This window comes from Mustela erminea, chromosome 11 (genome assembly GCF_009829155.1).
Source record: "Mustela erminea isolate mMusErm1 chromosome 11, mMusErm1.Pri, whole genome shotgun sequence".
Taxonomy (NCBI): Eukaryota; Metazoa; Chordata; class Mammalia; order Carnivora; family Mustelidae; genus Mustela; species Mustela erminea.
Genome location: NC_045624.1, coordinates 12,929,283 through 12,942,340, shown reverse-complemented (window position 1 = coordinate 12,942,340; position 13,058 = coordinate 12,929,283). Strand labels below are relative to the sequence as shown.

Sequence of the window (13,058 nt, the reverse complement as noted above, 5' to 3'; positions counted from 1 at the left end):
CAAATCTCAAAGCCAGGCGCAGCCCCAGGCAAGCTCCGGGGCCCAGGCCCTCAACCCCAGGAGGGCTGCTGGAGTCACGGGGGACAATTCACTGGTCACATATTCACACCGGGTTCGAGTTCATTCCAACTAGTTAGTCCGGCAAAGTTAACGCTTAACATCTCCAGTCAAGCCAATTAACTTCAACAAGAAAACAGTCAGTTTTGGAAAGAGAGGTAAAAAAAAAACCCACATAATTTGTTGGGGCTTTCTGCTTTCTTTTTGTGAGCTTTAGTTTCCATTCATTGTTTAGCTAAGGCACACAACAGGGTGAGGAGTAAAATGATCACCTGGGTTTGGTTTCTGATCTACAACTCCTCTTCCTCTGATCCTGCCCCAAACACACACACGCTTCCGGACGGGGATACATAGGGACACACATACAATCTCTCTCCTCTCTCTCTCTCTCTCTCTGAATTAACTGGTAAAGAAAATCAGGATTATATAACTCCCTTTTCCCAAATGAAAACCAGAAAACTCTGTAATCTGGATATCTTTTTCCCCTAGCCGCAATCAGACATTGATTTAGCTGTTTAGAAACATCTGGACAGCTGTCTGAATTCTCCTTTTTTTAAATCTGGTTCGGCCTGTCAGAAATGACTGACCTTTGGCCTTATGAAGATTCCCACGGGGGAGGGGGTGTTAGGCCCACCATTGGAAAAGCTACCTGAAGTCTTCGTCCACGTATCCGATCTTGAACCCCACACCCGAGCAGCAGGGACAGAGAAAGGCAGAACCATTTTTGCTGTAGGATTTGCAATTTTGGTGACTCATGAACAATCCTCTTTTCTCTGAAGGAGCAGAATGAAGAATTTCTGACTAGTTTATCTTCTCGCTGTCCCTCCCCTTTAGGACAACTGCCTCATGCTGGATCCTTAATTTAAAGAAAATGGATGTTTCCCTCTGGCCTGAGAGCTGGGGATTCTTATCAAAAGTGACATTAAAAAAGTGCCCGACTGGCCTCCTCCCTCTTTCCTGCCCATTCTTCATCACTCCTGCCTGTCTCCATCACTGTCTCCCCATCTTGAGATCTGTCTCCACTTCCTGGGTCCCCGGAGAGAAAGCATGAGCTCATTGTTTTCCAGAGAAAAACCAGACTTGGTCTCCTTCTCGCCTCGTTTGTCTGTCAGAGCCTGGAGATTGATGATCCTTCCACCAGCCGAAACTGCCTGGAGGAGCTGCGGCCTCGCGCGCTGGGTGTCTGAGCCCTGGGAGGGGGGCCGTGGGGAGGGCAGTGATGGCTTGGGGCTCTGAACTTTCTAGAAGGTTATTAGGGCCGTGATAGGGGAATAAGGGAATGGGTTATTTACTACACCCTCCATGGTAATTTAAAGCCATACCTCACCTTCTTCTTTCCCAAGCAGCTCGTTTCAAGCTGGAAAACACACAAGCAAATGAGGAAAAGCAGCAGCCCCGAGCCTTACCGGGAAGATGGGTGTTGTGGGGGCCAGGATAAGAACCCGTCCTTCTTTATTTCCTTTGGTGAGGGGGTTGCTGTGTAATGACATTTGAACATGTCTTGTTGAAAACCTGCTAAAAAGATTCAGAAAGGGGGGAAAGGCATTCAGAACCCAGGAATGTGGAAATCTGGGTAAAAACCGTCGTAGATCTTAAAATGACGAGGTGGCCTTTAGCACAGAAGATGGTGGAGGGTTGGACGCTATTTGGCTGTGGGTCCAGGAGCATAGTCACGGATAGAGCAGCACAGAGGGGCTGGTGGGGTGGGGGGAGCCGGAGGCAGAGGTGTGGGAGCCACGCTCTGCGGGGAGACGGGGACCCCGAGCTCGCTTGTGAGAGCCGATCACCCAGCAGGGAGGCCGCCGGTCTGGTTTTTTTTTTTCTTTAAGGATTTTATTTATTTATTTGAGAGAGAGAGGAGCAGGAGGCGGCGCAGAGAGAGAGAGAAAAGCCAACTCCGCTCTGAGGAGGGAGCGCCATGTGGGGCTCCATCCCAGGACCCTGAGATCATGAGCTGAGCCCCCAGGCGCCCCCCCCCGTTCTGGTTGTTAACTGCAGTGTTGGGCGCCAGGGGACTCTGAGGGCCAGGGAGGAGCTGGCAGGGGGGCGTTTTCTCCCATGGGGCCGTCCTGTTGATGTAGGGGGACCCGACCCTCCGAGGGGGCCTCTGGAGTGCTGTGAGCCTGGAGGCAGGAAAGCCGTGTTCCGATTTTTCCAGAAAGGAAAAGGCTGTGGATTCCATGAACACAGACGAGCAGCTGAGCTAGGGGCGCGGGGTGGGGGTGGGGGCGCTCTGGAAAACTGTCCAAAGGGCTTATTAAACAGATGGCGGGTAAGTGATCAACAGGAAACCCTGATGTCCAGAGCCCACACAGGTCACGCCAATCTGGCCTCGTCCCCTTTCTGGCTGTGCTCCTTGGGCAGGTCGATGGGGTGTGCGGTGTCCAGGTGGAGGAGACGGGGGAGTGGGCCTGGGGTGGGCGCGTCAGGGTGTGAATTCCCAGCAGGCCCAAGGGCCCTCCCCAAATTGCTTTCTCTTACTGGTCTGCTTTCTGGTCACAAGGAAAGTTTTGTGTGTGTGGGCAGAGTTCTTTCTTCAACGCTGCCCTGTTGAAGGACGGATGTGAGTAATGGCTTGGATGAGGATGGCCCGTTGATGAAATGCGTGGGACAGATAGCTAATTCGTGGAATGACAGCTTCACAATCCAATAATTTCTTCAGGGGCTTGAACTAATTTGGGTCTGGCAGGAGGTAACCAAGATACAGACAAACCAAACAATGAGAAGAGACAGTTGCCTGAGCGTGTGGTGGCTTGACCGTCTCGGTAGGGAAAGTGCTTGTGTCTTGTCCCCTTTGTGTGACTAGCCCCGCAACGTGGCAGCCCATGCACAGAGCCAGGCCGCTGTGGTTCTGCTCTGGCTCCCAGACCAGGGACCGTGGTGTCCCCTGGGTTTTGCACAGGCCTGGAGGGGGAACGGTGGTATAGGAGAGACTTTGACGCGTCCACTGAACCAGTGTCCTGCTGGGTTTTATGGCCGCGTGGGCGTGGAAGCTGGAAGGCGCTCGCTGGAAGGAAAAGTGACTTGGGGTAGGGAGGGGCATGAGAGCATTTACTGAATGCTTATACTGGGCAGCCGTTAGGTTGGCTCACTTACGCTTCTCAGTCCTGGCAGGCGAGTGCTATTATCTGCCTTCTGCCTTTGAAGACGTGAGGCTCTGAGGGCTTGGGTACCTTGCCTGAGAGCTCTCCTGCTAAGTGGCTTGTCCTAGGAATGGGGACAAGAGTGTGGCTGAGGGGCACGCATGGAAGGCCCCCTAACTTCCCCTCCCCTATGACCAGGGACTCTCCACTCTCTGGGGAACTTTGGAGGCCAACAATTCATCTTACTGTGGTAAGAGCAGCAAAGCCTGGAGATGCCGGAAATCCCTGTCAACGGAAGAGTTCTGCTTCATTTGTTTCTGACTGAAGACCTCTCGGGTCTCTTGCCGAAGAGCTTGGTTGGCTTTCCTCAGTGTGTCTTGATGGGTGTGGTATCCGATGGCTTTGCATCCACCTGGGCCTTTGCTAAGCCTCTACGTTCTCATCGGCAAAATGGGGAGTGTAACAGGGCTTACCTTCCAGGGTCCGACGAGATAATGCGTACTAAAGAACTCTGTATAGTTCCTAATACAGAGAAAGCAGGCATCGAACTAAGCTGTGGTTGAAACGAATGACAGTACTTCATGGCACCATTTTGGCCCTTGGGAGCGCAGAGCTGAAGCCCCAGCAGCCTCCCTTGCTCGAAGCTGTTAGTTCCGGTAGAAAGAGGGGACGCAGGTGCACATCACCTGGTGATGGCAGCAGCCGGAGGAAGATGTCCGGGCCCAAGGCGAGGGGTCAGGCACGTGTTGGGGGATGAGTGGGGTGCTGGCAGTAGCAGCTGGGGTTCTGAGACCGGAATGCCATGTGTGTGATTCGGGAGGGCCCCCTGAACACGGCTCCGCTTGTAAACCCTGCAGTGCGCGCGGACATTAAAAGGCCCAAGCCGGAAAACAAAGCACACCAAGTGGAATTCATTTGAAAGCATTAAAAAGAGAAAACCTAACACTTTCCCTCAGTCTAAAGAAAACCTTTCCTGGCTGGGCCTGCAGCGGCTGTAAGCCTGGCAAATTCTTGGGCTCAGAACATCTGGGAGGAGCAGAAGGTGCTAAGAGGCGCCTGAGAAGGTGGTGGAAGGTGGGGGTTCTTGAAATAGACTTCGCTGACAAGCTGCCCCCCCTCCCCGGCGGCAGGGAGATTCTTGCCAACATTGTGGTTGGTGGAGTAGCCCAGCATGTGCCCTTCCCAGTCCTATCCCCCTTCGGCCCCACTGGCAGACAGGGTGGGGAGGGGTGGGGGACCCCGGCTGTTCTGCCCTCCTTGAACCCCTGGAGCACGGTGGTCTGCTTCCCTGCTTTTTCATCGGGGACACAGTTTGGCTTCTAATGTCCAACCTCGAATTCCCGGACCTCCACCCTCCCTCTTAGGACCGCTCACGTGTTCGGCGGTGACCACAGTCATGCAGCGGGCGATGGCTTTCCTCACTTGCTACAGGGAAAGCTCCCCACTTTCTCTCCCTGTTACGATGGCATTTTAACTCATTTTTTCCTTGGGGGAAAAAAAAAGCTCTTTGAATAAGACTTAAACTTTTAACTGGTTTCATCTCTCTCTCTCTTTTTAATGTTGGTTTTCCGTGTTTTTCCATGTGTTTCTACCCCCTGTTTAATCTTTCCGTATGTTAAGCACAGAGCACAGGCCTCGGGCGGGAAGGCGGACGGAGGGCTGTCAGACCCCGGGGCGGGGGGGTGACGCCGCCCTCGAATGGCAGGCTGAGGCTGGGTGGGCAGGCAGGCCAGACCCCAGTGTTCTGGGCGCTTGTGCCGTCAGCACCGAGAGGAGCAGCGGAGAAGGCCTGGGTGTCATCTCCTCCTCCTCTTTCTTCCTTCACTAATGAATGGATCAAGTTCCTTTTCCCTACAAGGCACTGGGGCTGGAAAAAAAAAAAAAAATCCTTGTTCCCAGTAAACCCTCAACAGGCCGTGAGGCATCCCAGCTGTGATGTGTGAAAGTGTCGTGTGCCCACTGAGAGACCCCGGCTTCTCGCCTGGCCGGCTGAGGGGTTCCGGCCTCACCTGCCTGCCCTGCTTCCTCCTTCAGTCAGATGGGGAAACCGCTAGCGACCCCAGTGGGTTGCTGGGAGGAACTGGAAGCATCGACATAGGGTAGGCATCCAAAAGACTTCTAAGGAAGGAGCCCTGCCATGAGGGAGATGTGTGGATTAAGTCAGACCAGGTCCTTTTACCTAATACCAGCCACACTGGTGTACAGCCCACATTCACCGCTCTCCTATAGCTCTCCCTGCCCCAGTGTGGCCTGCAGACAGGAGATGTGCGGGAGTCCCTGGGAAACAGGGGAGGGAGGAGAAAGCCGTGAAGTGTGCGCTGCTGAGCTGCCTGCTGGGGTGGGGTCCCAGAGGTCACCCTCTGTGTAACTGCTGAGCGTGCCTTGTGCTCCACCCAACCCCCCAGGGGCTCAGACAAGTGCTCTCTGGCTCTCCCGCCCTTGCCTGAGGGTTGCTCCCCCCTCCTGTTCTCTTGTAGGCTGCCTCGTGTGGACTAAGTGGGCTTGCGAAGCGTGTTGAGGCAGGGAGAGCATAGGGGGTGCTGTCAGCTTTCCTGGGGTGCTCCCTGCGACTGCAGTGGGAATCCAGGGTACACTGAGGCCCTGCCCTGGCTCTGTCCACAGAGGTCCAGGCTTATTTCAAGGCGAGATGCAGACACAGTTCCCAGGTGGACATTTGACCCTGGTGTTGCTTGGCTGGTAACTGCCAGCAAATGGCTTCTGAGGGGAGGCGGGCAAATACTCAGAGCCGACTACTTCATTTACCTTAGGGATCATCTGATTGAGTAACAGACCCCAGTCTCCCTTCTTCATCCCTCCGAATGTGTGTGGAGGGCTTGTTGGGTCTGGGGAGAGAGTGTAAACAAGAGACGGGGCTTCTGCTGGTGAGGAACTCACAATGCAGTGGTAGGAACTGTTCTTTGAATAAGGAAGGATTTGGGGTCAAAGTTGTTGGGGATAGTCTGCCTGCCGCACCAGTCCTTTCTTGGGGGGGGGGCAGGGGCGGGGGAGGGAGGCACAGCATACATAAGAAACTCTTGGAGTCCCATAATAAGTAAACCATTTAGATATTTTTAACTCAGTGTTTCCTAAGCACATTTGACTATCACATGTCCAGACTGACTCGTTCCACTTTCCCCCCCAGTTTTATTGAAATACCACCGACATCTAATACCGCGTGAGTTCAAGGTGCACAGTGTGTTGGTTTGATATATGCATATACTGAGAAACGATCGCCACAGTAATGAACATTCATCCCCATATAGTTGCCAATTTTTTTCTTGTGATGAGAACCTTTAAGATCTACTCGTAGCAACCTTCGAATGTATGTTATTAGTTTGAGTCAGCATGCTGTATATTATATCTCTAGAACTTTTTTATAACCGGTAACCTACTTTTGGGCTACCCTCCCTCAGCTCCTGTACCTCTATCCCCTCTGCCTCTGGCAGTGGCTGATCTGTTCTGTTTCAGTGTGTTCTTAAAATCCACATATAAGGGAGACTATAAGATCTCCCTCTTTTTGTGACTTAGCATAATGCTTTGAAGGTCCATCCATGTTGTTGCAAATGACAGGATTTCCTTTGTTTATGGCTGAACGATACTCTGTTATATATATTCATATATATCTACTCACCTACCTACATACACAAATGTGTCTCCCACATTTTCTTTATACATTGATGGGCACTTAGGTTGTTTCCATGTCTTTGCTGTCGTGGATAGCGCTGCAGTAAGCATGGGTGTGCAGCTATCTCTTGAAGACAGTGAGTTCAGGGGCACCAGGGTGGCTTATTTAAGCATCTGCCTTTGGCTCAAGCCATGATCCCAGGGCCCTGGGATTGAGTCCTGTGTCGGGCTCCCTGCTCACTGGGAAATCTGCTTCTTTATCTCCCTTTGCACCTCCCCTTGTGTTTTCTCTCTCTCCAATAAAAAACAAAAGAAACAAAACAAACAACGATAATGATTTCAGGGGTGCCTGGCTGGTTCAGTCGATAGAGAATGTGACTCTTGATCTCCAGTCATGAGTTCAAACCTCGTGTTGGGTGTAGAGATTACTTAACATAAACAAAACTTAAAAAAAAAAAAGTGATTTCATTTCCTCCAAATACATACCTGTCAGTGGGATTGCTGGATCATACGGTAGTACTATTTTTTGTCCGTGGGGAAGCACGGTAGTGTTTTCTGTAGTGGCTGTACCGATCGCTCCGCCTTCAACATGGGGGCGGGGGAGTTCCCATGTCCTCACTTATCTTGGAGCCCACCCTGCGAAGTTGTGAGTTTGCCTTTGCGCACGCCCTGCCCTTCCCCTCTCTCAGTGGATTCTTCATGCCTTTCCCAGCTTCTCTGGGAGCTCGCTTACTCACACCCCTGTTAGTGACTCAGTGCCACCCGTCTGAACGTCTTCAGAGGGCAGCCCCTTTAGAGCTCTAATAGCATAGTACTTGCTCCAAAGGAACAACTCTCTAATGGAAGAATTGAAAGTGCTATGGCACCTGTTCAGGGCAGAGAATTTCCAGTGGAGTGGGAGTGGGGGTGGGTCTCAGGGCTGCCTCTCCAATCGTTTTGCCTGAGAAGCTTCCTCCTTAAGATACTGAAGCCTTCCACAAGGGTTTCGGAAACCAGGTCTCACTGATGGCAGATGCGCAGGAGAGGAGAACCGCTTACCAGCGCTGTTGTAAGGTATGAGCGGAATCCAGAATTCAGCGTCTGGTGCCGTCTCTGCCTCTCCCTTCCCTGGTCTGTCTCCTCCTGTTCTAGGGTACCTCAGAGCTCTTGCTCTGCCAGCCTCCTAGGGTTTTCATGTGCAGAAATTTCTCATTATATATATATAAATATATACATCTATGTATTTATGTATGTATTTAAAATGTATGTGGCATGATGTCAGCAGTGGTTGCTCATGTTATTTCTGATTGCTTCGGTCTTGCCCCCTTAGAGTAAGCAGTTGTAGGACAGCGAGTGAGACTAAAGATCCTGAGTGCTCCCTGTGCGTCAGGATCACACTGAGGGCTTAAAGTGAGTCATCACACTCGGACCTTGGGTCTTCAAGGATTTGAGAAGGCAAACTCACAACTTCGCAGGGTGGGCTCCAAGGACGGGAACGGTCTCCCACTCTTCCTTGACCCAGGGTCTTCCTTTGCAGGGGGAGGTGGAAGGGAGAAGATGCTGGCTGACACTGGCGTGAGGGAGAATGGGAGTGATGCCTTTAGAAGAAGAGCGGGCCAGGGCGATGGGAGAGGAGCAAGGGAGGAAAGGGAAAAAAGGGAAGTGAGCCGGATGCCCGTGTTGCCCGTTGGACCCCCTCCACCTTGCGCCTGCTCTCAGCTCCTGGGCACCCCCTCCTCTTCCCGCTTCTGGTGGGCTGGGCTACTGGGGGAAGGAGGAGTGAGAGGTCGCATGTTTATCCCTAGTCCCCTCACCCCAGCTGGCTGAGACCCTCTGCCCAAGGTCATGTCACCCCTCCACCTGCGGCCATTCTTTCTAGGTTCTGGTGTCTGCTCCCTCTGTCTCTCCAGGCTTAGGTTATACCAAGTCCTTGTGTCACCGGCTGTACGTCCCCACAACCCCCATTGTTGGCCTCAGCACGCCCTGGGCTCAGCTTTATAAATTTTCCATTTTTGAAATTCTTCTTAACTACCCACTTGGGTATCCTGTCTGCCCGGGAGCCTGAGGTGGCCGACAGGAGGGTCACCAGCCCCGAAAGCAGAGTATGGATGAAGGCTTAAGTTGTCCTCATTCCTGAGGGTGCCCCCCGCCCCGCCCTATCCAGGCTGAGGCCTCCCTGCTGGAAGGTAGGAGTCGGGAAGACAGGTTTGACCTTCCCTCCAGGGAAGGCTGTGGGCTTCTCCCCAGCCTCTCAGGTAGCCCCTCTGGGTTGTTGCCGGAAAACCTATTTGTATTGGGAAGCCCACGTTCTGGGCACAGGAATTCGGTGCCCAGATGGCGCCTGTATTTACAAAAGCCCAGCACACTGACAGGACCTGCAGACACATGGATAAATATTTTGCCTCTCTTCTTAGGCAATATTTGAGTCTTTCACATTTAATTGCTGTCAAAGACAGGATGCTTGCCTCCCCGAGGCAAAGCAAATAGTGAGGCCTCCAGCGGGGCCGTTCCAGGCCCGGCTCCGGCCCATCACCTGCAGCGCCGAGTGTCAGGTGGCTCGAGGGCTGGGGGGCTGGGGGCCTGGGGGGACGGGAGATGGAGGCAGCTGGCTGCAGCTTGCCTGGAACCCATGGCCACTTACAGAGTTTGCTTTGAGCCTGAGAGAACCTGATCTTGGCCAAGAAATCCATTACTTTTTGCAGACATCGGTGATGGCCACCCATCTGGCCATTTCCGGGGAGATCCTGCTTGGCGTCTCCGAAGCGGCGTCCAGCACGACCTGCTCGACGATCAGGTCACTGACGATCCGGATTCTTGATACAATGCTCTACCCTTTGTATTTTCCTCTCCTCTTTCTTCTTAAAACAAAACCCAGAAACATGGACCCCGTTGCCCCTCGGCTTACATTTCCAAAGTGCAGTGAGAGGCTGTTCTGTGCCCGTCTGGTTTTTCCCCACGTCGCCGTGACCAGATAAGCCTCACTCCCTAACTGTATCCAGATAGGAAAGGGCTTCTGCAGCCATCCCTTCCCTTTATTTGTTAGATTCTGATTCGCCTCAATTATTTCAGTCCCTTGCATGGAACAGAAGCGGCTAGATGCCTCGCCCACTGTGGTTTTACAGATTATTCATTCTCTTCCTCCCAGCACGTGTTACTGGTGCTCACCCAGTGCTGGGAGCCGCGCAGAGCGAGATGAATGGATAAGACCAGTCCCTGCCCTTGAGAAACTCATAATCTAGTGGGGCAAGCGCGGCGGCGAGCGCGGCATGTAAACTGATAAATCACAGCCCATCGGTGTGCTTGCCGCAGTAGGGCAGGAGCTCAGGGAGGGGAGCGGAGGGACCTGGTTGAACCACTACTGCTCGCTGTTGCTGGGCGCCGGCCAAGCTGCCAGGAAGGCTTTGCCGGGGAGCCACCATACTGGCCACTTCTTGGGAGGGAAGGTGCAGAGGCCTCGGATACAGCAGATGCAGGGTGGGGTGGGAAAGCCCCCCTGGCTGGGACTTCCTGCCCGAGGAGTGTGCAGTTGATCCCGTGCATAAAAGAGACCTTGGTGGGGCGCCTGGGTGGCTCAGTGGGTTAAAGCCTCTGCCTTCGGCTCAGGTCATGATCCCAGGGTCCTGGGATCGAGCCCCGCATCGGGCTCTCTGCTCAGCAGGGAGCCTGCTTCCGGCTCTCTCTCTCTCTCTCTGCCTGCCTCTCTGCCTACTTGTGATCTCTGTCTGTCAAATAAATAAATAAATAAATCTTAAAAAAACAAAAAAGAAAAGACCTTGGTTTCCTTTCTGGAATACAGTCCAAGCAGCATTGTGGAGGGTGTCCTGGTGGAGGGAAGGTCCGGTCACACGCTTCTGGGTTCTCATCCTGGTGCTGCCATTTCCTCGGGAAAGTCCCCTCATTTTTTTGAGCCTTTTTTCTCTTTTGTGAAATACCCTATTATGCTGATGGTCATAGCAACGCCTACTTAATTGGGTTGTATGAAGGACGAAGTAAGACTACATCCAGCACGGGGGTTTCTGCCGTTGGAAAAAGTCCTGAACATGGAGGGTTACAAGTGGGTTGGGGGTGTTGGTTCCTTCACAGGGAGGCGGCATCTGTTCATCCCGAGGATCCTTGCACGCATCTCTTCTGGGCGTGTCGTGACATGAGTAGAGCAGGAAACCATCGGTTTATGAAGCCCTTGACAAGTGTTTCCTGCCAGCAAGTCCTTAGTAAATGTGGCTGTTTGCTGAGATGGGTTGTTGTATTCACGCGATTACTCTAGAGGCTGAAGGCACGGAGGATGGGCTGGCTTCCGGCTTGGTGACCAGCTGGATGTCAGGGAGGACGGGCCCCACTAGAGATGGGGAAGCACTGGGGATGGCCAGGGACTTTATTATGTTGTTGACCGAATGGGAGGTGATGCTATTGGAGATAGTCATGGAAATCAGAGCATCATGGTCTTAGAGTATGAACGTGAGTTGAGATGGTCTGATAGACTACTTTTCCGAGAAGGCATAGCAAGAGAGCAAGTTAGGGAAGAAGGAAGACCCGGTGGGGGTGTGGTCAGGGGGCATGCCAGGGGCATGTGAAAGACTTGAGGACATTGAGAGGCTAAGGGGACAGAGGCAGAGGAGGCGAAAAAGGAAAAGCGTGTCTAGCACTTTCTCCTAACTTTGCCTCTCCAAACAATGTCTGTCCCACTGGAAGAGTGTTTGCAATAACTCACAGTAGGGCAGTTGTCCAGATAGGATTTACAATAAGGCATCCGTTTCATGAGAGCTACTGTCTAAATTACTGCCCTTCACCAATTGCCGGGTTCCCTGCAGACGGTGAGCCAGGGGTCAAACAATTCAATCAGGTGTCACCACTTATAAATTGAAAATCAGTGGGGTGCAAAATGGATTACCATCAAAATCTATTCAGGTGCAAAACCACATTTTAAACCCCTAATCCTTAAAAATCACTTCTTCCCTGATTCTTCACAATGACTCCCCCGACACTGAGTTTTAATATTCCCCAGATATGCAAGCGTCAAAAGACATGCCTACAGGAGACCAAAAGTAATGGGGAAGGAACTCCTAATTGGCCTTTTCTTTTGGAATTTGCAAACATGCTGGATTTATGAATTAATACATTGGTAATTTTGTTAGATTCTCGGGGGCAATAGTTCTCAAACTTTGGCGTACAAAAGAATCACCTGGAGGGCTTATTAAAATTCAAATGGCAAGTTCTACCTTTGAGTTTCTGATTTGGCAGATCTGGGATTAGGCCTAGGAAAGGACATTTCTAGCAAGTTCTTGGAGGATGCTGGTGGTCCTTGGACCACGCTTTGAGAAACTCTGTTCTGAGATAGGAGTCCTTTGATAAGTGAGCAATGCTTGCTTCACTAGTCAAATGATCAGGAAAGGTCCCATTGGACCTGATGTTGAGTGTGTTAAGGGGCTTGATTTCCACCCTCCCTCCCCGCAGAAGGCTGAGAAGAGGCTGGTTCTTTCCATCTCTGAATGATGCCGGGGAGGTATTTTTCTATCTAAATCAATGGTGTTGGACTTTATAGTTGACTCTCTGGAAAGTAGACATGACTTTTTGGAGTCAAAGTTAATGCCTTGTGTAAACTATAGTTGTCACCAGGCCTGATAGGAGACAAGTCTCTTTCCCCAGGACAGAAAAATGGGTCCCGGAAACTGCCTCAAGATACGGTTGCTGCCCATTAACGTTCGGTTTCCCGTCTCTCTTCGGCAGGAGAAATTGAACGATGCACGTACATCAAATACCACTACTCCTCAGCCACCATCCCCAGGAACCTCACTTTCAACATCACGAAGACCATCCGTCAGGACGAGTGGCACGCCCTTCGTAAGTACACCTGAGTTTCTTTCTCTGGCGGTGGCCTTCAGAGGTCACAGAGGTTTGGATGCCCATCGGCAGCCTGGTCTAGATGGACGAATGTGCCTCTTAGGCCTGTAGATGGTCTCGGAGCACGACAGTGGTTCCTTCAAGCGTCAGTGCCTGTGGGTCAGAATTGCCTCCGCTGGCATTGATGGCAGTAGACTTACAGAGTTTGCTCCTAAAATTAAAAACAGGGGCGCTCCGTTGGAAGAGCATGTGTCTCTTGATCTTGGGGTTGTGAGTTCAAGCCCTATGTTGGGACAGAGAGCCTACTTAAAAAAAAATAAATAAATAAATCAAGGCAACAAATACATGTAGCATAAAGAAAGAAAAAAAAAAAAAAAAAGAAAAAAGAAAACGAACAACCCCAAAGCAATGAACAGACAAATGATCGGTAATCCTACTTGGTTACCCGGGTATGACTTCACCACCTAATGAAACCAG

At 51.8% G+C, this 13,058-nt stretch overlaps 1 protein-coding gene across 1 annotated transcript in view; it reads left to right on the top strand.

The window, feature by feature from the left end:
- TMEM178B (transmembrane protein 178B) overlaps positions 1-13,058 on the top strand; it is a 330,441-nt gene that overhangs the window by 101,236 nt on the left and 216,147 nt on the right. Inside the window, exon 2 of the mRNA XM_032304350.1 lies at positions 12,468-12,581. Within this exon, the coding sequence (XP_032160241.1) occupies positions 12,468-12,581 (114 nt within the window). The remainder of the gene's footprint in view (positions 1-12,467; positions 12,582-13,058) is intronic.